Source organism: Sphaerodactylus townsendi, linkage group LG03 (assembly GCF_021028975.2).
Source record: "Sphaerodactylus townsendi isolate TG3544 linkage group LG03, MPM_Stown_v2.3, whole genome shotgun sequence".
Classification (NCBI taxonomy): Eukaryota; Metazoa; Chordata; class Lepidosauria; order Squamata; family Sphaerodactylidae; genus Sphaerodactylus; species Sphaerodactylus townsendi.
This window is the reverse complement of record NC_059427.1, coordinates 83,704,715-83,728,436: the sequence shown is the minus strand read 5'-3', so window position 1 is coordinate 83,728,436 and position 23,722 is coordinate 83,704,715. Positions and strand designations below refer to the sequence as shown.

Sequence of the window (23,722 nt, the reverse complement as noted above, 5' to 3'; positions counted from 1 at the left end):
TTGGCCAGTGTAATTCAATGCTACTATAAATACAGAAAAGATAACATTTTTTCACCCCTTTGTACTACCTCTGAACTCTCAGATATTATTTCACAGCACTAAAACATGCACTCCAAGCCTGTGCAGCCATGGATTATGTATGTATGTATGTATGTATTTATTTTATTTAATATCCTGCCCTCTCCAGCCTAGAGAAATATTAATTTCTCCATTAATATACCAAATTCTGGGTTCCTTTTATAAAACTGGGAATACATTATTTTATATAGTTTGACTTTGTCACTGACACTCAAGGCTGATTACATAATGCAAAACAATGAAATCAAATAGCATGAAGGATACAACAAGCAACACAATAGGACAAGGATTACAAAAATACCGTCTCTCCCCTCTTTCTGGGATTAGAGGAACTGATAGTAGATGCCATTCTTGTTTTAACACTAATTTTAACGCTGCTTTTAAGATGAGATAGGGTTTATATTTTAATGATTAGAGCCAGTATTTATTGTCATAGTGGTTTGAAATGTTCTTGTGCTCTATCTGTGTGTGTTCACCGCCCTGAGCCCTCTGGGGGAGGGCGGTCTATAAACCTAATTAATAAATAAATAAAAATAAATAAAAAATTACAAACCAAAAGGATGAACATTGTTATTTGTATCTGACAGTGAGCTTTAATTCATGAAAATGTATACCCTGGAAATTTTTATTGGTTTCTACAGTTCTAATAAACCCAAATATAATGGGCAGGATTACTTGTGTATACTAAGGTATACTTGGGCAGTATTTTTATACAGGGAACAATACCAATACACTTAAGACAGAACTCTTATTGCAGAGTTCTATATTATATAGACAGAACTCTTATTAAATTTCTTTTTAACAATCCACTCTCAAAAGTAAAGTAAAAACAGAAACCTAAAGATGCTTTTCTTCATTGCTCAGTTTTTGGCAGAGCAATGCTTTAGGTAGATGCTTTTTATTCATTGCTCAACTAAAAATGCAATTCTAAACAGAGTTATAATACCCTTCTAAGTCCACTGAAGTCAACTGGTATAGAAGAAGATAAGTCTGCTTAAGACAGCGCTGACAATCACCATGCACAGCAGCACAAACTTACATGTTCTAAGAAGCTATTGTTTGGAAAAAGTCCAAAATGGCTCTGACTGCATGGCTTCGAAGTTGCCCCTGACTTGGAAGAAGTCCAGAGAAGCTATACATTCCAAAGCAGATGTCACACAGAAAAAGCACAGAGAGAGCTGAAATTACCCAAGAAACTACAAAAACCAATCTTTACTAGAAGAAACCTTTAATGATTTGGAAAAAGGAGTCAAACAACTTTTTGAGGCTTGGATCAATGTAGTGCACATTTCCCAGAGAGAACAAGGAGCAAGGCTGTTGAAAAACCAATCTGGTCTGAGTCTTCCCCCACAATTTTCCATTCTAAAGAAAATGGATGTCACTTAAACAAGGATAGAAAGAATTTGTCAGTTGCATCTTCCAGGAGATTGGACTAGTTCTAGGTGCTTATTCATGGACAAATCATTTCTGTTTGACACAAGAAGTGAAATTGTATGAAGAGTTACATTCTTCTAAGCCTGTTGATTTTAAGGGACTTAAAAGGGTGTAACTGCTTAGTACAACTCCAACTGCTACTATGTCACACTACACAGGAAAGCCACTGAAATCCACAAGCAATGGGACAGTTTCAACCAAAAGGAAGAGAGTCTGAAAATCAACAAAACATGGCTATTAGTACCAAAACACCACAACTAAAAACAGGGACATTCAAATGCAACTGCAAATGAACACTCAGACAAACTGCAGATGCAACTACAAATACAAATGCAATTGAGTTTCACCTGACACATGCAAATATGCCTCACTGTGACTCCACACCTTGTAAGGAGGACAAAACAAATATCCCACCCCCAGCCACTCCACACTGTGTCACGGAAAGAAATGCATCTTACTGTGACATGCCTCTGAAGATGTTAGCCATGAATGCTGGCAAAACGTTAGGAGAAAAAACTACCAGACCACAGCCACACAACTTGAAAAACCCACAATGGCCAATCTGTTTAGAACTTCAGTGTTAACTAGTGCTACCCTCACCTCATCACAAGGAGCTATCCGGTGGATAATATCTTTCAAACAGCCAATCATTCTCTCTTCTTGAAAGTCATAAGGGAATGTTTCTGTCCATTCTGTCAACAACTGTAGAATTTTGGGTCCAAATTTTCTGATTCGGGCCTGCAATCAGAAAACACAATTGGTAGATGAAAACTTCAGTTCAGCAGTAATGCACTGAGTTTAATATGTATCACTAACAACCTCAGTTCCTTTCAAAAAGTTCATATGTAACAAAAGCCTGGATGAGAACATTTCTTGCTTTATCCTGTGGTAAGCACACCTTCTGATCAAGCAAAGTTATATCACATGTACAAAAGTTCCCACCTATTTCAACAAAATTGGACAAAATGTTTATTTCAGCTTTTCTGAACAACTGTTGTTTTCATACTGTCAGTTACCATTATATGATACTTATTGAAGACACATAAATTTTTTTGTGCAGTATATGTGAAGGAGATAGTAGGCGACTCTCTCCGCTAGTTACTTTTTGTGTCCCTGTACCATAATAATGTATAACCAAAGACAGGTTCTTGGGGAAGAGAAAAACTGGAAACACATCACATATGCTTTCACTTCCCTTCTTCCAAAGTCAGATCATGTATAATGAAGCCTGCCTGCCTTCTGTCTCTTTATCACACTCTGAACAAGACAGCCTTGACAGGAGAGCATATTGGAATCAAGCATTATGTACTAGAAGTGTGCAGACGCTTATGATGGGGGTAGCACTGTACGGATTGAGGGACATAAAAATGATAAAAAATCACATTAATACCCATATGAAACCTTCAGCAGACAGTAGGTAGCTCGGAAATAGGAGGCTCCCATTCCCGGGTGGGTGTGTGAACTTCGCCTAGCACCTGAAAACTTGCTAATATGGCTCCAGGTGAGCTTTAGTAGGGTTGGAGTCCCATAGTCTAGGTATCCAACAGAAAATGCCATGTGTCTTATGTTTATCTACCTTGTTTTTGCCAGTGAGAGTACACAGAGTAGGGCACCCAAGGACTCTCTTAACTAATAGCCAAGCACATATGAGTACTTCCGGAGCCCTTTCCTCAAACCCATGAACACAGTAAACAAAATTACATTCTATTAGCTTACTAATTTTAAAAAATGTTCTTCTGAAAATAGGAAAATATGTCATGTCTTCCTTAATTGAGTAAACAGCAATGGAATTAAGAATTACCTAAGTAATCTGCTCATGGTTGTAGCAGACTGAATATTTTCATGTGAGTTTAGTTCCTTGCTGAGTCTCAACATATGCTATTTTTCACAAAATGTGAAAGCTGAACCCATTCACTAAATAATCACTCTTAATTCTAGGCTTACCTTTTAGTGGCGGAATCACCAGATGTGATAATATAATCTTTTTTTTCTTTTCATAGAGTTTCCGTAGCCCAGGCGAATTAGGACGATTGTTAATCATCAGCCCCTGCCAGCATGGCCAATTGGCCATGCTGGCAGGGGCTGATGGGAATTGTAGTTCCTGAACATCTGGAGAGCCGCAGGTTCCCTACCCCTGCTCTATGGTTATTTGTATAGAGGTATAAAAATGTGTTTATCAATGCACAGCTGATATTTTTACAAATGTTGTAGCAGTGGCTTAGGCCCCTTCCGCACATGCAAAATAATGCATTTTCAAACCACTTTCACAACTGTTTGCAAGTGGATTTTGCCATTCCGCATAGCTTCAAAGAGCATTGAAAGCAGTTTGAAAGTGCATTATTCTGCATGTGCCGAATGAGCCCGAGTATCTGTTTTAGACCAGTTTTCAAAATGCATTTGTAATTTAATTGTCCAAAAAAGACGATGTTGGTGCCAGCAAAATCTGAAGATCTGAAGAAATGTAACTAATGTAGTATGTACTGTATCCTAAACACCACTAGTGTGAGGTAGGGGAGAGTAGGTATTGCTGAAAGCTACAGTACTGTCTCTTACAATGATAAGAGACAATGTGATGAGCAAAAGCAATGAGAATTTGCAGCAACTTGTTAGGCAGTCATAAACAAAACATAATACCAACATATTGGTGTGATGCACTAGATATACAGCAGTGCTATTTACGTAATATACTTTTGCCCAAGATGCTGGTCCAGATATAATATGGTGCAAACATTACTGAGCACAAGCATAGAAGATAAATGGGTAACTTCCTTCTGCTCTTGAGAGTCGACAGTGACACCTAAAACAGTTTTAAGCAGAGCCGAAGACAAAGGAGAGATGCATTACATGAAATCAAGTGACATGTTGCTGAACTGACATTTGCTATTGACAGTGCACAGTTAAAATCTTGGCACTATGTAGGCTTCTGCAAAGCCTTAAAAGAAAAGACAAGGAAATCATGGGGATAGACTAGAATAGGAAAGAAGAAGGGCTGCTACATCCTGTGCCCGGAGCTGTGCTCCGGGGCACTGAACATTCTATTAGAATGTGACTGTGACAAACACTCAGTGTCAACAAAAAACCCTGAGGGTGTGGATGCACACAGATGGCAAGGAATCAAAAGGGAAGATACACTGTGAGTCAAATGAGAAGCCTTCTGCAATACACTCTAGCACTGTCAGTTCCTTGCAAATGTGACAAAATTCTTCATGCTGTCAGCAATACCAACCTTATCCAGCACTGGGTCATCCAGCTGCTGCTGCTCAATGCACTTGTGGCAAACACGTGAGAGAAGTTCGTGAGGTTCAATGAACAGTCGTGAGCTGAGCAGGAAAGTAAAGATATAGGCCTTCTGGGAAAGAGAGGAGCAAGCTTAGTTAATGATAAGAAAAGAAAACAGGCCACATCGTTTCTGAAAGTCACTCTCTAGCTAGGCTATGTAAAGCACAGCGTTTTCCAACTGCTCATAGAAAAAGGACAGACGTTAATAATTTAGGCATTTGTTGTATAATTTAACTTAATATTTAGCAGAGTAGCGGAATAAGAGACCATGAGACAGTTGCTGGTTTTTTATAAATGAGTTTACTTACTAATAGGAAGGGTTTACATGGAAGAAAATAAAGAATAGCTTTCTATCCTATCACTAACTTGGTTACATTGCTTAGCACCATGTGGTCCCACATGTTGCCTATTTAGCAAGGCAGAGATTCACCTCTTATGGTGATCTCAACAATGTGGCACCATGCAGAGAGTGGTCCTCCTATGAGTGAGACAAAGAAACATACTTAACTTTATAACTTCTGACTACGTGACTTGCCTCACAAAGGCAATGCCAGGGTTAGCTGACCAATAGCTTAATCAATGAACTGACCATAAAACTCTGACCTCAGTATCTAATTAGCATGCACACAGTTAACCCCTTGATGTCTGAATTGTGACTTGCAAATCCCAAAAGCATTGCTTTACATGTGCTGCAATGAATCTCCAGGGCCAGGCAGTCCAATGATTAATTGTATTTCCTACAATTGGCAGACATTCCTGACTTGCTGAACCCCTTCTTTCATAGAATGAGCTTCTCAGATATTCAGAGCATCCTTCTTCGCATTTGACTCATAGATTAATGAAGAATTTTTCACTGCCATTAGAAGAGGGGTTAATATTTCTCTTCCCATTAGTACCATCCTAGGTAAAAACTCTATCTCATGATTGGCTCTGACCACCTTTCAGCAAGAAGCAGCATCCCATTCTCATGCAATGAGGAGATGTTTTGGAAAGCTGCTCATGTAGAGAGCTCTGATGTGGATTTCCTAAACTTGTTGAACCATGGGAGGTGGGGGGCACTGCTGTTTGAATGCGTGGTCTCAAGTGGGGAGCATTATCTATGTTCAGTTTAGTTTAGTTGCGCTGGGACATTTCTGTGGTTATCTTTGAAACTGTTTTGTCCAATGTTTTGTTTTTGGCCAAAATGCCATTGTTTTCCTGTTGCTGAGTGCAAGTGCACAGTTGTTGCTTTCTTGCTGTCCCAGTGAAAGCTATCTAGACAATCTGCCTCTGAGCATCTGCACAGAGCTTTCCATTGCCTTGTGTTGCCCTTTGGGCAAATTCTAATCACTTTTTCCTTTGATGATGTGGGTGAGCTTTCCAGTGATTTTGAACTTGTTTTTATGAACTCTGCTGGAGCTGTCTGATGTCTTAGACGTGCTTGCCAGACCAGGCAGTGCTCTTCTCATGATACAGGAAATGCTGCTAAGGAAAAGGAAGAGAGAGAAGAAGGTCTCCAGCTTCATTCAGGGTAATCACTCTCCAAACAACCAGAGGTGGTGGAAATGTGTTATCACACCCAATCCATCCAGAAATAACTAGAATGTACAGAAGGGAGGAGAGGGAATGAAGAACTGTATGAAAATCTGTTGACCCAAGGAGAAGCCTTCAGCCAGAACCCCTTGTTCCAACAATCTTCCACTATAGAGGCACAGGACACCTGTCCATCAGTATATATACAAACAGTGAAAGGAGTAACTTGTACAGAATTATGCTCATGAAGATAAATCCAGCATCATTGCAGCCAATAGAACTGTACCAGAGCAAATGATTAAAGCATTGTAACATAGACAGTCACAATCATTTTCAACATCTTAGCCCTGCAAAGAAGAAATACTATAAAATGAAGAATGGCCTTTGGTTTCATAACCATCAGATAAATTAACAGATTAGATCATTTTGTCATATTTGTGGAATTACTGATTTTTTTACATACTTCATTCATAGGGAAAAGAATCTGTAATACATACAGGGCAGAAGACGAAGTTGTGTTTGTTGACCTCTTTGTATTTACTAGCTCTGTAGAGTTAGCTTGGACAGTGCATTTGCCTTTCTGCTCTTGCTGATTTTTTTTAATAAAACCATTGTTTCCGTGGGTTACAGCTAAAATCTCTTTCACTTTAATAATGTTATTTGGAAATCATTGACATTTCCAGGCAAAAGTGTTCAGAACTGAGGGTTACAGCAACTCATTTATTACTCATTTTATGCCTAATAGATGTGACAAGAAGAACCAAGCTAAGACTGGCTATAATTCAGCCTCCTATTATACGTGCTTAAGACAAACTGAAGTAAATGTAACTTAAGAACCCTTAACTGTGAATTCAACTGTAGTCAGTATTGGGAAGCAAGTTAGCAATGCTAAGAACATCTCTCTGATTTTTTGCCAGTTAGGACACTCTTGGTAGACAAGGTTTGTACAACCTTCCTATGGCATTGTCTCAGCCATTGTGATAAAGCCTGGCAAAGAATAGTTACCATCTATACCTAAAGTATGAAGCAGACTACAGTTGACAAAAGTTTTTGTTAAAATAAATCAGTCCTCACTTCCCTTGGCATGGAGCCTACTAACAGCCTCTGCTGCAACAAGTATTGAAGGCTTGTACCAGGGAGTCTATCAAAAAAGTATGTGGGTCCTAGGTCCGTGATGACTTGAAATGTCAAAAACAGCACCTTGAACTGAACCCCATAACAATGTTTCAGGATTTCACTAATAAGGTTGAAAACACCAGTTTCTTTCAACAGCTGCATTCTGTACTAACAGAACTCTCCAAATTGTCAGTCTATGCAGAGAAGCAACCATTTGTATGGTCTCATTGTGAGATGATGATGATGATGATGATGATGATGATGATGATGATGATGATGATGATGATGATGATGATGATTAAAATGTCTTTACCATTTCTCCCCTTATGGGTTCTGAGCAGCTTCCAACAGAAAATAGATAAAAATAATTTACTCACTTTAAAAATATACAATATAAGAACACACAATAACAGATGGCGAAAAAACTCATTTTTCTGAAGAGAAAATTTAATCAGCTGGAATGGCTAGGTGGAACCTAAATGGGGAAGGTCAGATGAAAAACCATAATTGCCTCAACTATATGCCTGGTGAAACTGCTCAGTTTTACAAGCCCTGTGGAACTGTACTAGATCCTGCAGGGTTCAGGTCTCATTATATTGTTATGTTTGCTATATTCTGAAGACTTGTGTCCTGCCACAGATTAGGATTCTGTTTTCTATAAATGAATGGTTCCCACTTAGAAGAATATCAACAGCTGTTGAAGATCATACTTCCTCTCAGGTCCAGAACAGTAGCACTTAGTGTAGTATATGAATATTACACAGTCCTTACAAAATGTCTTTGTTTAAAATAGAAAAAAATATACACAGTTTGCATAAAGCAATGAGCGAGTTCATCAAAATTAAGAAATTTACAGTAACAAAGATCTTACCTCAGGGTAGTACTCAGCTGTAGGTATAAGATGCTGGATCAAAGCATCAAGAGATGCTGAGGTAAGGTTTCCATCTTGAAAAATCAGCCCTCCTTCATCATCTTCTTTAGATGGATGAAGATTATGAGGGCTGAAGCCACAGGGGGTAAACATGCTGGTAGAGCTAAGCGTTTGGGGCATGCCTTCCTGCAACAGACGGAAGACAGATAAACAAGATATTAATGTGAGGAGACAATTTAATCAGAGCAAAAGCCACAAACTGAAATGTTGCCTGACAATTAATGAGGCAAAGGAAGATTTGCATTTATAAACCCGAGAAAATAAGTTTGGCAGCGGATTTGGTCTTATCTTCTGTAGGAATTTGCTTTCTAAGTTTAGAACATGGCTATGAAGGATAACAAAATCTTCTCCCTCCTCAACTGGAATTTCAACACAGAAGTATTTTCAAAATTTGGGCACTTGTTATTTATTGGACATATTTTTACATTTTATTAATTAAATCAGCTAAATCCTGTGTTCCCCCATGGCTCAAGGTAGCTTATAATATATTATTGCAGTATAATGCAATGATAAAAGCACCCAAATTCCTTGCCAAAACATAAGATGCAATAAAATGCTTACAACCTAATAGTATATTAAAAGCTTTGGTGAACACAACTGCCTTGCAAAGCCTCCTGAAACTTTCCAAGGACAACCCTTGAGGGTAATTGACTCCAGTTTGGGAAATTCCTGAAGATCTGAGGGTGGAGTCTGGGGACGGGACTGTTTAGGGAGGGGAAGGAGCTCAGCAGGGATGTGATGCCATAGAATCTGCCGTCCAAAGCAGCTATTTTCTTTGGGGAACTGATCTCTGTGGTCTGGAAATCAGTTGAAATTCCCAGAGATCTCATGGATTCATCTGGAGATTGGCACTCCTACTCCCCACATCTCCTTGGGGAATCCATTCCATAAAGTAGAAGCAACCACTGAAAAGGTACAGACACTCATTGATAGCAGGGGACACCTTTAGTGAGGGAGTAACCAGAATGTGGCAAACTGAAGACTGGAGATGACTCATAAGGACATATGGGAAGACTGCATATGTGGAAGATGATGGGGAAGATTCTGGGTTCTAATTGTTGTGGGATTCCATGATGGCCAGAAAAACTTTATGACTAAAATGGTCACATCTTTGTGTCTTTTGAAATTAAAGAGCAAAAGTTGCACCTGTTACTTGTGGGTAAAGTAGTTGACACAATGTGGTCTGGTAATTTGCTTGGAAGCCTAGCTTCAAATTTTACATTCGGGTGTGAGTCATCTGAGAAACTTAGCAAAACTGGTCTCACCCTTCACTCTCTGCTGAAGTACACAAGATGTGTCTTACTCTGCAAACTGTGCATTTAATAACAATTAAAAAATAACAGAAATATTTAGGATAGGAACTTATGACAGACTGCAAGGAATTTTTAATTTTAAAATGCAATTCTGACAAAGCAAACCTACTGTTTACCTTCAGAGTGCAGCAGGAAAGGCTTAGGATCAGAGGAGCCACCTGATTGGCTGTGGCCTCCAGCATTATGATTGGGCAAGTAACAGTTTGATGCAGAGCGAGGAAGAGGATATTTCCCTGTCAAAGACATTCTAGAGGGCTTTTGGTTGGAATCTTTCCTACTGTTAACAACTGCTAAGTGCTGTCTGTCTTAATGGAGAAAAAACTAAAGTCTGAGGGAAATAGACTAGCCCAGAGAGACTGATTGGTGTGAGCCTGAGTGCTGAGTTTAAGCAGTCATACACAGACACTATATACTAGTGGGCCAGGTGAAGGGCCAGGTGAAGGCTTATTAAACCAGGATATGGACTTCTCGAGAGAGGAGAGTTCTAGTATATCAGTTTGTCTGGGGTGTAGGATTTGTTTCAAGTTTACCTCAGGAAGAGTTTGTGTTTTGTTTTACAGGTTTTATCTAACTTGAAAGGCTGTGTGCGTGGGTAGTGAGTGAATGTACCTAGTTTATGTTAGGAGCCTGCATGTGAAGTCATAAGCCAGAATATCTAAGCAAAGGAACTATACATACTGTGAAACATCTTATGAAACAACATATAAGCAAAGATGAACTATGTAATCTTAAGTGCTGTGTTAAAGAATCCAAAACTATATATCTCTGTGCCAAGCTCTCTTGTGAATAGTGTAAATATATTTCTCTAGTCCCTTGCCTTGTTTGACCATCCATCCATCACCAAGTTGAAATATCCACTCCTTTACCATCTCCTTTGCCTGTTAAATAAATCAGAATAAATCTGTGTTCTTGTTTAAGTTTACTTCTGCCTCAGTAAACTTATTTTAGTGTACCTAATGTGGACAGTGTCTGAGAAGGAAAGCAAAATAAAAGTCAACGGGCACCCCTTTACCTTCTGGTGTGTGATAACAGGGCTGAGGGAAAGTGGCTACCTACTTCCCGCCACCATATTTTAGAAAAGTCTTCTGATTAAATACCATAATAGACTTTATGAAGGCTTGTTCTTAATTTCAAAGGACAAAATATTTGTTAAGAATAATTGAATTTGTGTTGCTCTAGCTATAGTAGAGTCTTTTTTTAAAAAAGGAGTGCAATATATTTGTTAATGAAGATCCCTCCAGTCTTAAATAATTGGTATACTGTATTTCAGACAGAAAACATAGTTTATAAAATCTAAAGATGGCCAAATTCCATTTGTTATTTTCAGCTTTCCTAACCATCTTAATATTTTGTTTCCATGGCAGTAATCTCAATACATGTTTGGATAAACTGAAAAATAAATCTCACAGATGTAGAATTATCATAGCCAAATGTTATTTAAAAAATTTTCAGTACTGAATATATATGACAGAATTCTGTTCTGCAATTTATGCGGTGCAGTTCTTTCATCATCCCCCATTTGTATTAGCCAATGGAAACATACTTGCACAGAAAGTTCCTAGATATTGGCAAATTGTATATTATGCACATTTAAATGTCCTTTGAAAGCTAAACCAAAATGACCCATTTCTAAAGTCACTCCTGATTTTTAATTCTAAATTGCAAAGCATGCTGCGCAAACGTGTAGATTTTGCCTAGAGTTGTCAGACTAGATCTCTATCAAAAAGAAGCATCACTATTTGTTCCAAGGCGGGTGAGTCATAGATCCACCAACTGAGAGGACACAGTGCTGCCACCAGCACTGATGCTCGAGGTGCATGCAAATTAGACAGCATTTGCTGACATTCAGTGTCAATAGGAGTTGTTAATATCTATGCAGGCATTTATTTTTTTGGTACATGGATAAATGACCTTATTCTGTCACATACACTTGCCCAACACTACTTTTGACTTCTCTTCTTTGAGTATATAATTTTCTATAGCTACACCATATCTCATGCAGCTGTTGAAATAACCCTAGGGATTATGAAGAGGTTGGCCATGCAGCCTAATTGGCTTAGTACAGCACAGTGGTTAAGAGAATGAATGAACTGTGAGTGGGGAAACCCAGAAGCTCCTCTGGGGACTTTAGGAAAATCACTATTCCTCAACGATATTATGTTTATTAAAGAGGCACTAATCAATGAGATAATATGATAGTATTAAAAAAAACTCAATTCTAAAGCTCTTCAGGGTATATAAAGACAATTTCAAGGTAGTTTTTCACTCCAAACAAGGCATAATTTTCTCTCCATTCCCACCCCTGTTAATTCCAACAACACAGGTACACATAAAGTAGCATAGGACAGTGGACCCATGGGCTTCTCTCATTTTCTCTGTCCTCTCTACTCTCATCCTTAACACTTTGAATCAGTGCCACAGTACATTCTTCCTGTCTCAATACTGTGAGTCAATTTGTATATGAAGTGGATGGGTCGTTATTTGATGAGGTTGTGAAAACAACCAAAATGGTGTCTGAATTTTCGGCAGATGAGGGCACATGTCTCACAAGACTTTGGAGGAGATTCACAGCTAGCCATTCAATAGCGGGATAATGAACAAAGAATATGTGATCTGGTTCTCATCTGAAGAGTAAGACACAACAGAAGAACATAGAAAGTGAGTGACCTAAAGATGTGTTTCGCTCCCCTCTTCAATATTAGATCAGATTTATACTTAGGTTGTCCTCTGCTGGCTCAGCCTGCTTTTGTTGCCAGCCCCTGAAACTCCATTCTGCACCGCTGCCGCTGCCACGGCCGCCACAGTACTGCCCTTGCCATGCTGCTTCAAATCATTGCTTAGGTAGCTGGGCAGAAGAAACTTCTCCACATACATAGCTAGTTAAAATAATTCTTTGGATTGTGACCATAGTCATAAAATACACATTCAGCTCTGTTCTGTTCTATTGCAAAAGAACTTACATTGGTTGGTTCAAATTCATTTGGTGAAACCATGGCTCCTTCTGTACCACACATGCAGAATAATGCACTTTCAATCCATTTTCAATGCACTTTGCAGCTGGATTTTACTGTAGGAAATAGGAAAATCCTCTTGCAAACAATTGTGAAAATGGATTGAAAGTGAATTATACTGCATGTGCGGAAGAAGCCTTTGAGAAGCATGAGAGAGATGTTCAAACTACTGTAATAAGGAATTAATATAAAGTGAGGTCTATTTCCCAATAGTTTGGTTTAATTGAATAGTTTAATAAGATATCTAGTCAAAGACAAACACGAGACTGCCTATGAAATTCACTGAAATTCATCACAGTCCTAAAATACCGAATAGAAATCAAAATTGGGATTACAACATACATTGTGGGTTTTAAAATATTCTTAACATAAAATAATTTTAAAATTGTATCCTAAAAGTGTTTATTTCCAATTTAATCCAGCAGTTTGCCACATCTTACACATTATTGTACAATATTTGACAACCTGGCATGAAAGATGGACATTTTCTCAGGAAGCAGTCTTTTAAGCTGATCTCCTCAGCCTCTGGAGATTTCGATCAGCAGAGGGGCAAGGATCTTAGATGAGGCTGCATTATAAAAGGGGAACCTGGGAAAAAAACATGCTCAAGGATTTCTATTTCCCTGGACTTGCATGAGTATACTCCCTTTTTACCCTAAGGACTTTTTTGAATCGACGCTCTAACACAGCGGATGGTGAGGTGAAATATCTGTTTTCCTACTAAACAGTAGTAGTTCCTATGGTATGTTTCACTTTTAATCTCCATCCCAGGAATTCAGGGGAACATGAATAGTCAGTGAAACATTATCCCATTTTAGTCTTTCCCAAGCGCCTCTAATGAGTAGCATGCCTGAACCCAGTTGACTTTGTCCCAAAGCCATTATACTATCCAATGCATTATAACTTATTATTAGCTGTAATATGCAGCCCATTTGCAAATATACTTATTGCAAGGTTAGTGTTCTCCCCATGGAAAGATTGTATATTTATATTACATAATGGATTTGAAAATGTTACTTTTAGGGATATCATTTGAACTTCACTAATTTTTCCCAACCAATAAGATAAAGAGATGTTAGATTTTATCTGAGTAAATGCCTAGAACTTCAGATAAACATGAATATTTTAGAAAATTAAATCCTGCTAAAACTTTATATGGCTAGGGGTTTTTCGTTTGTTTTTGAGGAGAGGAGTTGCTTGTAACAACAAAGACAGAACCTATAGTCAAATCTACATTTTTATTTTCTTTTTATATCCATTGTATTTAGCAGTTTCATTAAAATTATAATATCCTTCCGCTGTCTTCAGTGGCAGATGGCTTTAAGATTTTCTTGAACCGAACAATATCTATTGTGAAATCATTTTATTACTGGTATATAAGATACATGTAAACCAGAACCACAGACAGATTTGTTTTTCTTTTTTTCTTTTCAGTTCCTAGTTCTCCATTTAAACGCACTTTCATTTTTGTTGCCATTGAAAACAAATTTCCTCCTGTAACCTTTATGTTGCAGTTCTCACATGTAGTTCTCACAGACTGCCATCTTGACACATGGGACACCTTTCCCCCCTTCATCAAATCTCATTCGCACAGAATAAAAACTTATAAATGCATCATCTCAACTAGAGCACTGTATTCATACAGATAAGGAAATATAACATTATTTTGCTAGCTTACATAGAATCCATATTAGAATCTTTCTATGAATGTCAGGTAATGTTATGTTTTATTCATTATATTTCAACTGATATAGCCCTATATGAATACATAGTAAGTTGAACTTGGGCTGGGGATACTATTGGTTTAGTATATTTTTATTCTAATCTCCCTCCAAGGAGCTCAGGGTGGACTAGGTTTCACCCTCAGAACAACCCTGTAAGGTATGTTAGGATGAGAGTGACAGACTGGTCAAAGGTCACTCAACAAACTTCATGACAGAGTGGGGATTTCAACCTGGATCCCTCAGATTATATCCCTCTCTCTCAGAGTAACCTTGGGTATGTGATTCTTTCTTAGCTTAAACCATCTGGCAACTGTGCAAAGTCAGCATGATATGAAGTGATTAGAATACCAGAGTAGGATCTGAAGAACAACATTTGAGTCCCTTTACTGCCATGAAAGCTCACTGAATAACCTTTGGTCTTTCACTCTTCTTCAGTCTAACTAAACTCACAGAATTTCTGTTGTTATGAAGATAAAATAGAGGAGGAGAAAATGATGTTGTAAGCCTCTTCGGGTTCTCATTTGGGTGAAAAGAGGGGTATAAATGGAATAAATAAATTGGGAAAAGGCTTTTTGCATCTAATAACATTGGCCAGTCCTATACAGTGGGGTGATATGAAGGCTGGAGAGGAGTAAAAGGAGGGAGGCAGTGGGCAATAAATTCACTCACGAAAATGTAAAAATAAGAGATTATTCTAATTATGACAAAAGGGAAAAGGGACATTGGCTAAGCAGAAAAGCAGCATGAGATCCCTATTCAGATCAACAGTGCAAAGCTTGTATCTTTTTAACAAAATACAGAGGCTATACTTAAGACCCAAAGGAAAACCAGTAGTGACAGACTGTAAGATAAAGTGTGGACTCCAATCCTTTCCCACATGAATATCAATGGCTGCAGAAGAAAAGGTCAGTCTAGACAAACTGTTAAAACTGCATGTGAGGTGATCATCTGTAGGTTGTCACTTTCAGTCTTCACTGAGTGCAGCTTCACAAGGTAATAAATTAAAAAGCTTGCCTTTTCTTATTTGAGCATTAGGACCATGTAACAATAACTATATTCCTATTTTACAGACACATGTGCAGCTAATATCCTCTTCCACAAGTTCTGCTATCTGTGAGGAGGGTGACAGCCAAAAGTCAGAGCTCATTCAGTGGTGTCATTCTGCCTTGGAACGCTTACTTGAGGCTTGTCTGGTGCTTACTTTTTCTCCACAGTTTTAACTGCATGGAAGGACTATTTCATAAATATAATTAAAGGCTCCTGAGGTCAGTTTTATACTGCTTTTAATGTGCCTGGTTTGTTTTTTTATGGTTTAATAGTCATCATTTGTATTTATTTATTGATATTTTATATTTATATCCTGCCCCACCCCTAATACAATGGGGCCAAGACCTTCCACAAACTTCCCCAAACTGGGGAAGGGAATTGAGAAGAAGCATCTATAAGGAGAGGGGTTCTGCCCAGTGACTGTTAAGATGTAATAGAGAAGCCAAAAGTGATTGCCTTATCCAAAGGGCTGGGCACACAGTCACAGCGCCACAGCCACTCCGCCCTTCCATTCCCAAGGGAATTTTCTGCTGCATGGGAAGGCAAAAAGCTCAAAAAAAAACCCCTTGTCGCCAGAAGCCCCCATTTAATGAATTTGCAGAATAAGTCCAAAGCTCCAGGCACCAGTGTAGCAGTGGCACCAGCTGGGTGGAAACCAACTAGTGTTGATTCCCCCAGCCTCCGGACTGCCCCCGCTATGCTGGCAGTAGCACCAGAACACTGACATGGTGCTCTGTGCCACATTTGAGTGCTGTGGAGGGCTACAGGGGATGCCCATTAGCAGATCCGACCCCCATTGGGGCAAGTGCCGCAAAGAGATCAAATCCACCAAAGAAGCCCTGCACAACCTCTAGTGGCAGATTCAGCCCCCCCCCCCCTTGAATGGTGTTATAAAATATTTAAGTGTGTTTTTTACTTTGCAAGCTGCAAGCAAGACACCTCCATTTTCGAAATGAACAATACAAGAATTTGTGAGAAGAACATGACTAAGATATAGAAGAATTTCAAAAGGAACACAAACTTTGCTTTGGGTTGAGAAACTAACGTTTGAAATGGGCAGCCCCATCCATTTATCTGAAAGAGAATGGATCACTGGGCAATACTCAGTTCAAAGCTATTTCTCATTTTGAAGTGAGTGAAAAATTGACAATGCAAACAGTGTCAGGACCATCTTCATTTATCACAACATATTACCTGGTGATGGGTATATCAACAGCAGTGACCAAACTGCACTAATATGAATATATTTCATCTGGGAGGTGGAATTTTTTGGTTAGAAGTCATGAATGTTTAAAATGCTGCCTCCCTGTTAACCTTCTCCTGCTTTCCCTGAAGAGTTGGACCAGGTACACAGTGCTGTTATGATTTTGGTTCTATATTCTTCACAAGGTGAAAATATCTAGATCCTGATATTTCCTAACACTTGACTAGACTAATCTTCACAAAGCCATATATTTCATACCTATCATTTATTTTTTTCATCAATTCCTTCAGTAAATTGTGATTCACTGTTTCTTGCCAGGACTGTTTTTTGGCTTTTTTTAATTCCACCTCTCAATATAGTCTGTTCTATTACATGAAACTCATGGTTAATTATTGCCAAGAGCAAAACAGCTGCTTCTGTTTTACTCATGTTACCAGGTTATCAGTATCTCAGACATCAATTTATAAATCAGTTTGGAACACAATGAATATCCTACTTCTTTTTTTTTAACAATCTGCCTATTTAAGATATCTGATGCAGAAAATCATTAGTTGCTGTCAAATTATCTGTAGGGCAAAAACACTGATGAAAACCCTGCTGTGAATGATATAAGGTTTTCTAGCTAATATAGAAACATCTATGTCCTCTACCAAAAGAATTACTAATTACTCTGGAATGAAGTATGTCTCAACCAAATAATACTGTTACTGTGAATCCTCCCCCATCTACATTAATGAAGAACAAGAGTCATAAATGGATAGGTAGTCATTTTACATCTACTTGTGGATCTCCACCAATGTAACTGCATATCAGTTGCTGAGCTCCATTACTCAGGCACTGACAAATAGTGCCATTTAGATGTCAAAGCTAATCGCCAAGTATTTGAATTAAATTTAATGGGCATATTTGAACAACACTGGCAATATTCCAATCTTTACTCGAAATGTAGAAGACTTATGACTTGATCTCCCAATTATTTTAATTGTATTTAAAGGCAAGGAATTTAATCCTTCTCCCACTTTCTCTAATCTAATCCTCCTTCCTCCAACAACATGCTGGAGAAGACATACAAGTACTTATTTGTTTTCTCCAATGTAGCAAGAGCAAGTTGGGGAGGCAATTTAAATTGGGAAAATGATATGAGCGGACTCTACTCCCACATGCCATATTTCTGTTCTAATTCTACAGCTGCTTTTAAATAAAATTACAGGTGGTAGAAAACACAGATTTCCTATGATCCATCTAGTTGCATCCTAAAGACCCGCTCAAGCTGGTGGCAGTCCTGGTGGCTGGTGGCTGGTGGTGGCAAGAATGACCATTATCAGTAACTTTAAAACCTTTTAAAAAACCTTTAAAAATTATATATATATATGTGTGTGTGTGTGTGTGTGTGTGTTTGTGTGTATATGTATATGTGTATATATGTATGCATATGTATATATGTATGTATATGTGTATATATATGTATATGTGTGTGTGTGCACGCGTGTGTATGTATGTATGTATGTATGTATGTATGTATGTATGTATGTATGTATGTATGTATGTATGTATGTATGTATGTATGTATGTATGTATGTATGTACAGTCAAACCTCGGTCTTCGTTGCCCTTGGAGATCAACGGTTTCAGTCTTTGCCGGTCGCCCCCGTCCGTTGGGTTGCCTCGGAGATCGGCGGTCACCTCAGCTTCCGTCGGCTGCCAAGGCGACTTTTGAATATCTCCGGTGCGCCATTTGCATTGTGCATACGCAAATGGCATTGTGCATACGGCGACCTCGGAATACGCCATTTTCGGCTTTTGCTGCCCGTCGTTGGATGGATTAGCGGCGAAAACCGAGGTTCCACTGTATGCATATAATTTCTAAAAGTTATGATTTGCACACTAATTAAACTATACTATTCCTCTGCTTGTCAGAGCTGTTTATATAACTGGCCCTCCAACCTATGAGGACAGTGTTTAGAAAATTGTTATGCATTTGATGCTAAAATTGATAAGAGATAGAGCTTTCTCTTCAACCAGTCATAAAACATTAAAATTTTCAACCTGTGAAGTTTTAAAACTGCTCAAAAGTCTTCCTGGCAATCACAATCAGAACCTCTGGATGCTTGAATGACCAGCATAATCAAGTACACAATATATTAATGCTTGGGAATCATTAAACAGAGTTTGAGAAGGTTAGTGAGAAAGGAACAAAATATGAAGAAACAGTGATATGAAGAAATTGTTTTGAATATCACAGTTGCAGAGTAGTAATATTCTAACTTTATTCCTTGCACTGGCTATTTTTTTAACCCATTAACAAGCAGGACGAGTGAATCTGGATTCACAAGAATCAGAGATGCCACATTCAAAAAGCCTTTGCTACTGTACCACTATTATACTTTCTGAAATTGTACTTTCTGTAAATTGTGAGTCAAACTCTAAAAGCTCAGAAATATAAGCTTATTTTAATCAAAACCTGAGTTCTGCAAACTAGAAAAGAACTGAAGGCTTTCACGGCCAGATTCAACTGGTTGTGGTGGATTTTCCAGGCTGTATGGCCGTGGTCTGGTGGATCTTGTTCCTAATGTTTCGCCTGGATCTGTGGCTGGCATCTTCAGAGGTGTATCACAGAGTGTAACAGACTTCCCTCTGTGATACACCTCTGAAGATGCCAGCCACAGATGCAGGCAAAACGTTAGGAACAAGATCCACCAGACCATGGCCACACAGCCTGGAAAACCCACCAGAACCAGTTGAATTTCAGTTGATCCACAGTAAATGAGACAGAGGACAAGTGAAGGAGTTAGTTGATCAGTGGAGGAAGAGGTGGAAGTTCTTTTAAAAACATGGGCATTAACTCCCTGTGGTAAATGTTATTTTACAGAAAATTGAGGAGAGAGAATTTAATAGAAGGCTGTCAGACTGATGTAGCTTTAATAATTGTGGAAGAGGGAATATCGGCAGGTGTAGGCTTTCTTACCCCTGTAGTACTAGGATACAGCACCTGCCAGATTTCTCCTCTATTAAAGTTACACTCCAATCTGAATGGTTGTCATCTTCCACTGAGCACGCTTTAGGAGGGACTCACATGGAACATTGAGGAAGGGAGGGCACACCAGTCTAGCCAGCCAGATCAGCCAAATCAACCCTGGTGATCTATGAGGTGTTGGATCTTACACCCAGATTGCCCTCGCATCCGAAAATATAATAGAACTATGCATAACATTTAATTTGGCCTTGATGAACCACTCAATCCTCAATAGGTAATTAAAGATGTTTCTAATCCAGATGTTTTAACTCTACCTTCCCAAGGGTTGTGAAACTCAAGATGAGGCCTGTAATTCACCTGGAATTATAACCGGCCTATAGCATAAGGCAGTCATGAAGCTGCCATGGTGACATCTGAGGACAAATTTCCCAGGCACATGTGTCTGTGTGTGTGATTTTGGGGTGACCAAGTGCAAAAATCAGGAGGATCCATAAGGATCTGTGTGTTTTAACCACATTTTTGTGCCACTGTGGTGCCATGGAGTATGGGATGCAGGATTATTGCGTTCAGACATGTGTCTAGGGGTATAAGTGGTGATGTGCAGGAGATTTTGGGGTGACCAAGTGGAAAAATCATGATGATCCATGTTGTTCAAGCAGGTTTTTGCATCACTGTGGCGCCATGGAGCGTGGGATGCATGATTGTTTTCGTGCTGCCTGTAGACTAAGACATGTTTTATCATTTCATGCTGATTTCATTTCATTCCAATGCAAAAATCATATGAATTCATGAGGATTCGTTTAAAATCATCTGGATCCAGCTTTTAACCAGTTTTGAGAGTTGAGATCTACAATGTGATGGTGACTTTGAGATGACCTGGTGCAAAAAAACTTTGTTTGGTTGTGGTGGGGGAGGACAGCAGCCCATGGGGGGGGAAAGGGGGCTGAAAACTCAGATTTGCCCGGGCTCCATTTTCCCTAGCTACGCCTCTGGCATAAGGAGATCATTTCCCATGGAGGAAATGGCAGCTCTGGAGGGTAGACTGTAGTGCATCACATCCCCTTAAGCTCCCTCCCCTCCCCAAACTCTGGTCTTTCCATGCCAGGTTCTGCCTCCCAATCTCCAGGAATTTCCCAATCAGAGTTGGCCATGCTAATTTTCCCACTGCTGGAAAATCTGAAGAAGACAGTATATATGCACTCTAATTTCAAATGAACAAAAAAAGCTCATTTCATGACCATCTTTACAAAACAATTCAACGGGCAATTAAGAGGAATTATGAAAAGCTAAATTGGTCAGATCAAAGCAAAAGACTTTATCAGATAGTTCTGATGCAAGACAATGAAAATGTAACTGAATAGGGCCTTCTCCACAAAATCGATTACACCGTTTCCAACCTGGTAATTTGTATTTCCCAGGAAGGGAAATACATAAGGATAACTCATCCTCTAAGGTTAAAGCTAAAAATACACCCAAGAATGACGGAAGGTGACAGAGAATTTCTGATAGCCAGATCACAGTTTTGTTTACTTAGAGGTCAGTCACCCAAATTCTGATTGCTGTTATAAGTATTTAGTATAAATGGACAAGAACCAAAGAATTTACATTTTAAATGATCTTGCTATGGATTAATTTTCTATAGGCATTTTAAATGCTTAAAACACACAAGCAATGTATGAGAGAAGATACAGTGTGATATTGTAGCCTATGGCCTGGTATTTCAGAAAAACAGTGCTGTGCTTCTTTCTCTAAAGTTTCAAGGTTGTTACTATGGAAATGTAGCTGAGTAACTCAGATAAGAAAGCTTCCAAAGAAAGCCAGGAAAGTCTTAATATGCAATGGATAGAGAGCTCAAGAAGAATGTTCTCAGCATGTACTAATATTGCTCACTGCTTTGAATAAAAGGGCTGTCCCCAGAGACTGGATGAGCTACTGCCTTTTCTCTTGCCTGAGCTCCCTTTATTCAGATAAAGACCATTTTGACGTTTCTCCTGACTGGCGTCCTTTGCTTGGCTGTAAGTGTAACCTCTAACTGTGGGTTCTGTGGGGCAGTACTTGGAATGAGTTGCAACAACAATTTTTAAACAACAAAATGGTTTACTTTTCTTTACAATTAACACTTTTAAAACATCAACATTTAACGTTACAATTCAAGGTCCTGTTCAGGTTGCATTTCAAGTCCTTCTATTTACAGTCTACTGATATTGCCAAGTCCAAATTCTTCTTTGCAAGTTGGCTGGCTCCTGAAGACTCCAAGGGCTTGATGAACAGGTTGCAACATGATGAAGGTCTCCAGGAGAACTCTCACCCATTACAACCACAAAAGAAACCCTGAAACAATAAACTCCAACATTTACAACACAGCAAAAACAAACAACTACCTTCCCAGTAGTTCCCAACAATATTTCAATTACCTTAACAAGGTGTTAAGGGCTTATAGAAATCAAGGTCCGAGTCTGGTAGCCTTGTCTTCTGCAAAGAGCTCTTGCAGCCTTTCTGCTGCTGTGAGTCTCCACCCCCTTACTGGGTCAACCCATTCTGGGCATGGGGGTTACATACAGCTACCCTCAGGAAACAGTCCAGTTTGGCTATCAGCATAAATATCAGATTCAAATGTGTTGAAAAAGGAATTCATGGCCATTATTGCTGTGGACTGATTTGCCTCAGTCCAAATTCAAATACAGCTTGAGGCCAGATTGCCTGGCTCAGGGAATAGCAACCTATAGGAGAAGCAGCAGGCAGAGACTATTTATTTCCTGCATCAGCTTTTGTTGGCTGCTGTCCACTCACGCTAGAATATCATGGGATTAACTGGCCACCATTTGGGGTCAAGCTGGGCCTTTTGGGGCATTTCCTAGATTGGCAAAAGAGGGCAGAGCCTTTTTTCAGCTTCTTCAGGATGTTAAGGTTGGTGGTAACTATAATGGTAAGTTATGAGAAATTATGACAATAACTAGCAGTAAAGCCCAGTGTATGAGCAAATACAACAGGCTCTAGAAAACTGTTGCTGGGCTAGCAGTGCCCATTAATGAAGCCAACTCCTTTGGGCTTTCTTCCCCGCTTGGCCCTGAATTTACCATACATAACAAAAACCTAGTCTAGTTATTCAATGGGGAAAAAAGCTTATTTACAGATTCTACCCCACACACATGGAGCAGAGGCGTAGCTATAAGGGGAGCGGGGATGTCCATCATGCACTGGGCGTGCGCTAGTGGGAGCAGAAAATCACCCCGATTCCTCCTCCTTCTCTACTGCCCCTCCGCTCTTCCCCACTTACTTTAGTTTAAAAGCAGCCTGGTGGGAACTACACTTCCCAGGAGACCTTGCAGGAAGTTCTTCACAGTTCACTACAGAGATTCAGTCCTGGTAAAGAGAAGCACACCATAGGAGTAGGAGGGGAGTATGGCTTTCTCCTGCACTTTCCCCCTTTTGCAAGAATCACCACTGCCAGGGAAAAGGACACCATGGGGGGAGGAAGGGAATATGGTTTCCTACTGCAAGGGCTGCTGGGAAGTGTAGTATTTGCCCCTCCAGGAGGAATTGAAATCTGGGCCCTCCTGGATGGCTGAGGACTACACTTCCCAGCTGCCCTCACTTTTTCTGGTTCATTGCTGGGAACATGCTGAGTAATAGCTCTTCAAACCTGGTAGCAGTTTTCTGGCACATCAGAGTAGGGAACTGGGGCTGGGCACCTCTCAGCATTTTAAGAGCAAGCTAGGATAAACTAAGGTAACCATTGGCCCCATGGGCATCCAGGGTTTGCCAGAAAAAGAGGCAGCCATTGGATGGGCTGTCTAGTGTGGCCCATCCTCAGTTAACAAATCAGCATAATTTAGTTGATGACGTATATCAGCTGATTAAAACAAACTTGTTAAACCCAGAACATTATCTTAAGTCTTTATTTGGGGTATTGGGGCAACAAGTAAAATCCTAGTAGCATCCGCGATGGCGGATCAGCTCCAGTGATTTCTGGATGAAGCACAGGTATTGGATCCTTTCCAGTCCGGTTTCTGCGCTGGCCACGGGACTGAGATGGCACTGGTCGTGGTGGTGGATGAACTCCGGCTTCACTTGGACAGAGGTGGTTCGGGGCTGCTGGT

The 23,722-nt window shown here is 39.5% G+C and overlaps 1 protein-coding gene across 1 annotated transcript in view; it reads right to left on the bottom strand.

Annotated features, from left to right (window-relative positions):
* RASGEF1C (RasGEF domain family member 1C) overlaps window positions 1-23,722 on the bottom strand; it is a 117,026-nt gene that overhangs the window by 43,161 nt on the left and 50,143 nt on the right. The window contains exons 2-4 of the mRNA XM_048491191.1: window positions 8,291-8,476; window positions 4,739-4,861; window positions 2,113-2,250 (exon numbers count right to left, since the gene is read on the bottom strand). Of these exons, the coding sequence (XP_048347148.1) occupies window positions 2,113-2,250; window positions 4,739-4,861; window positions 8,291-8,470 (441 nt within the window). The 5' untranslated portion in view covers window positions 8,471-8,476. The remainder of the gene's footprint in view (window positions 1-2,112; window positions 2,251-4,738; window positions 4,862-8,290; window positions 8,477-23,722) is intronic.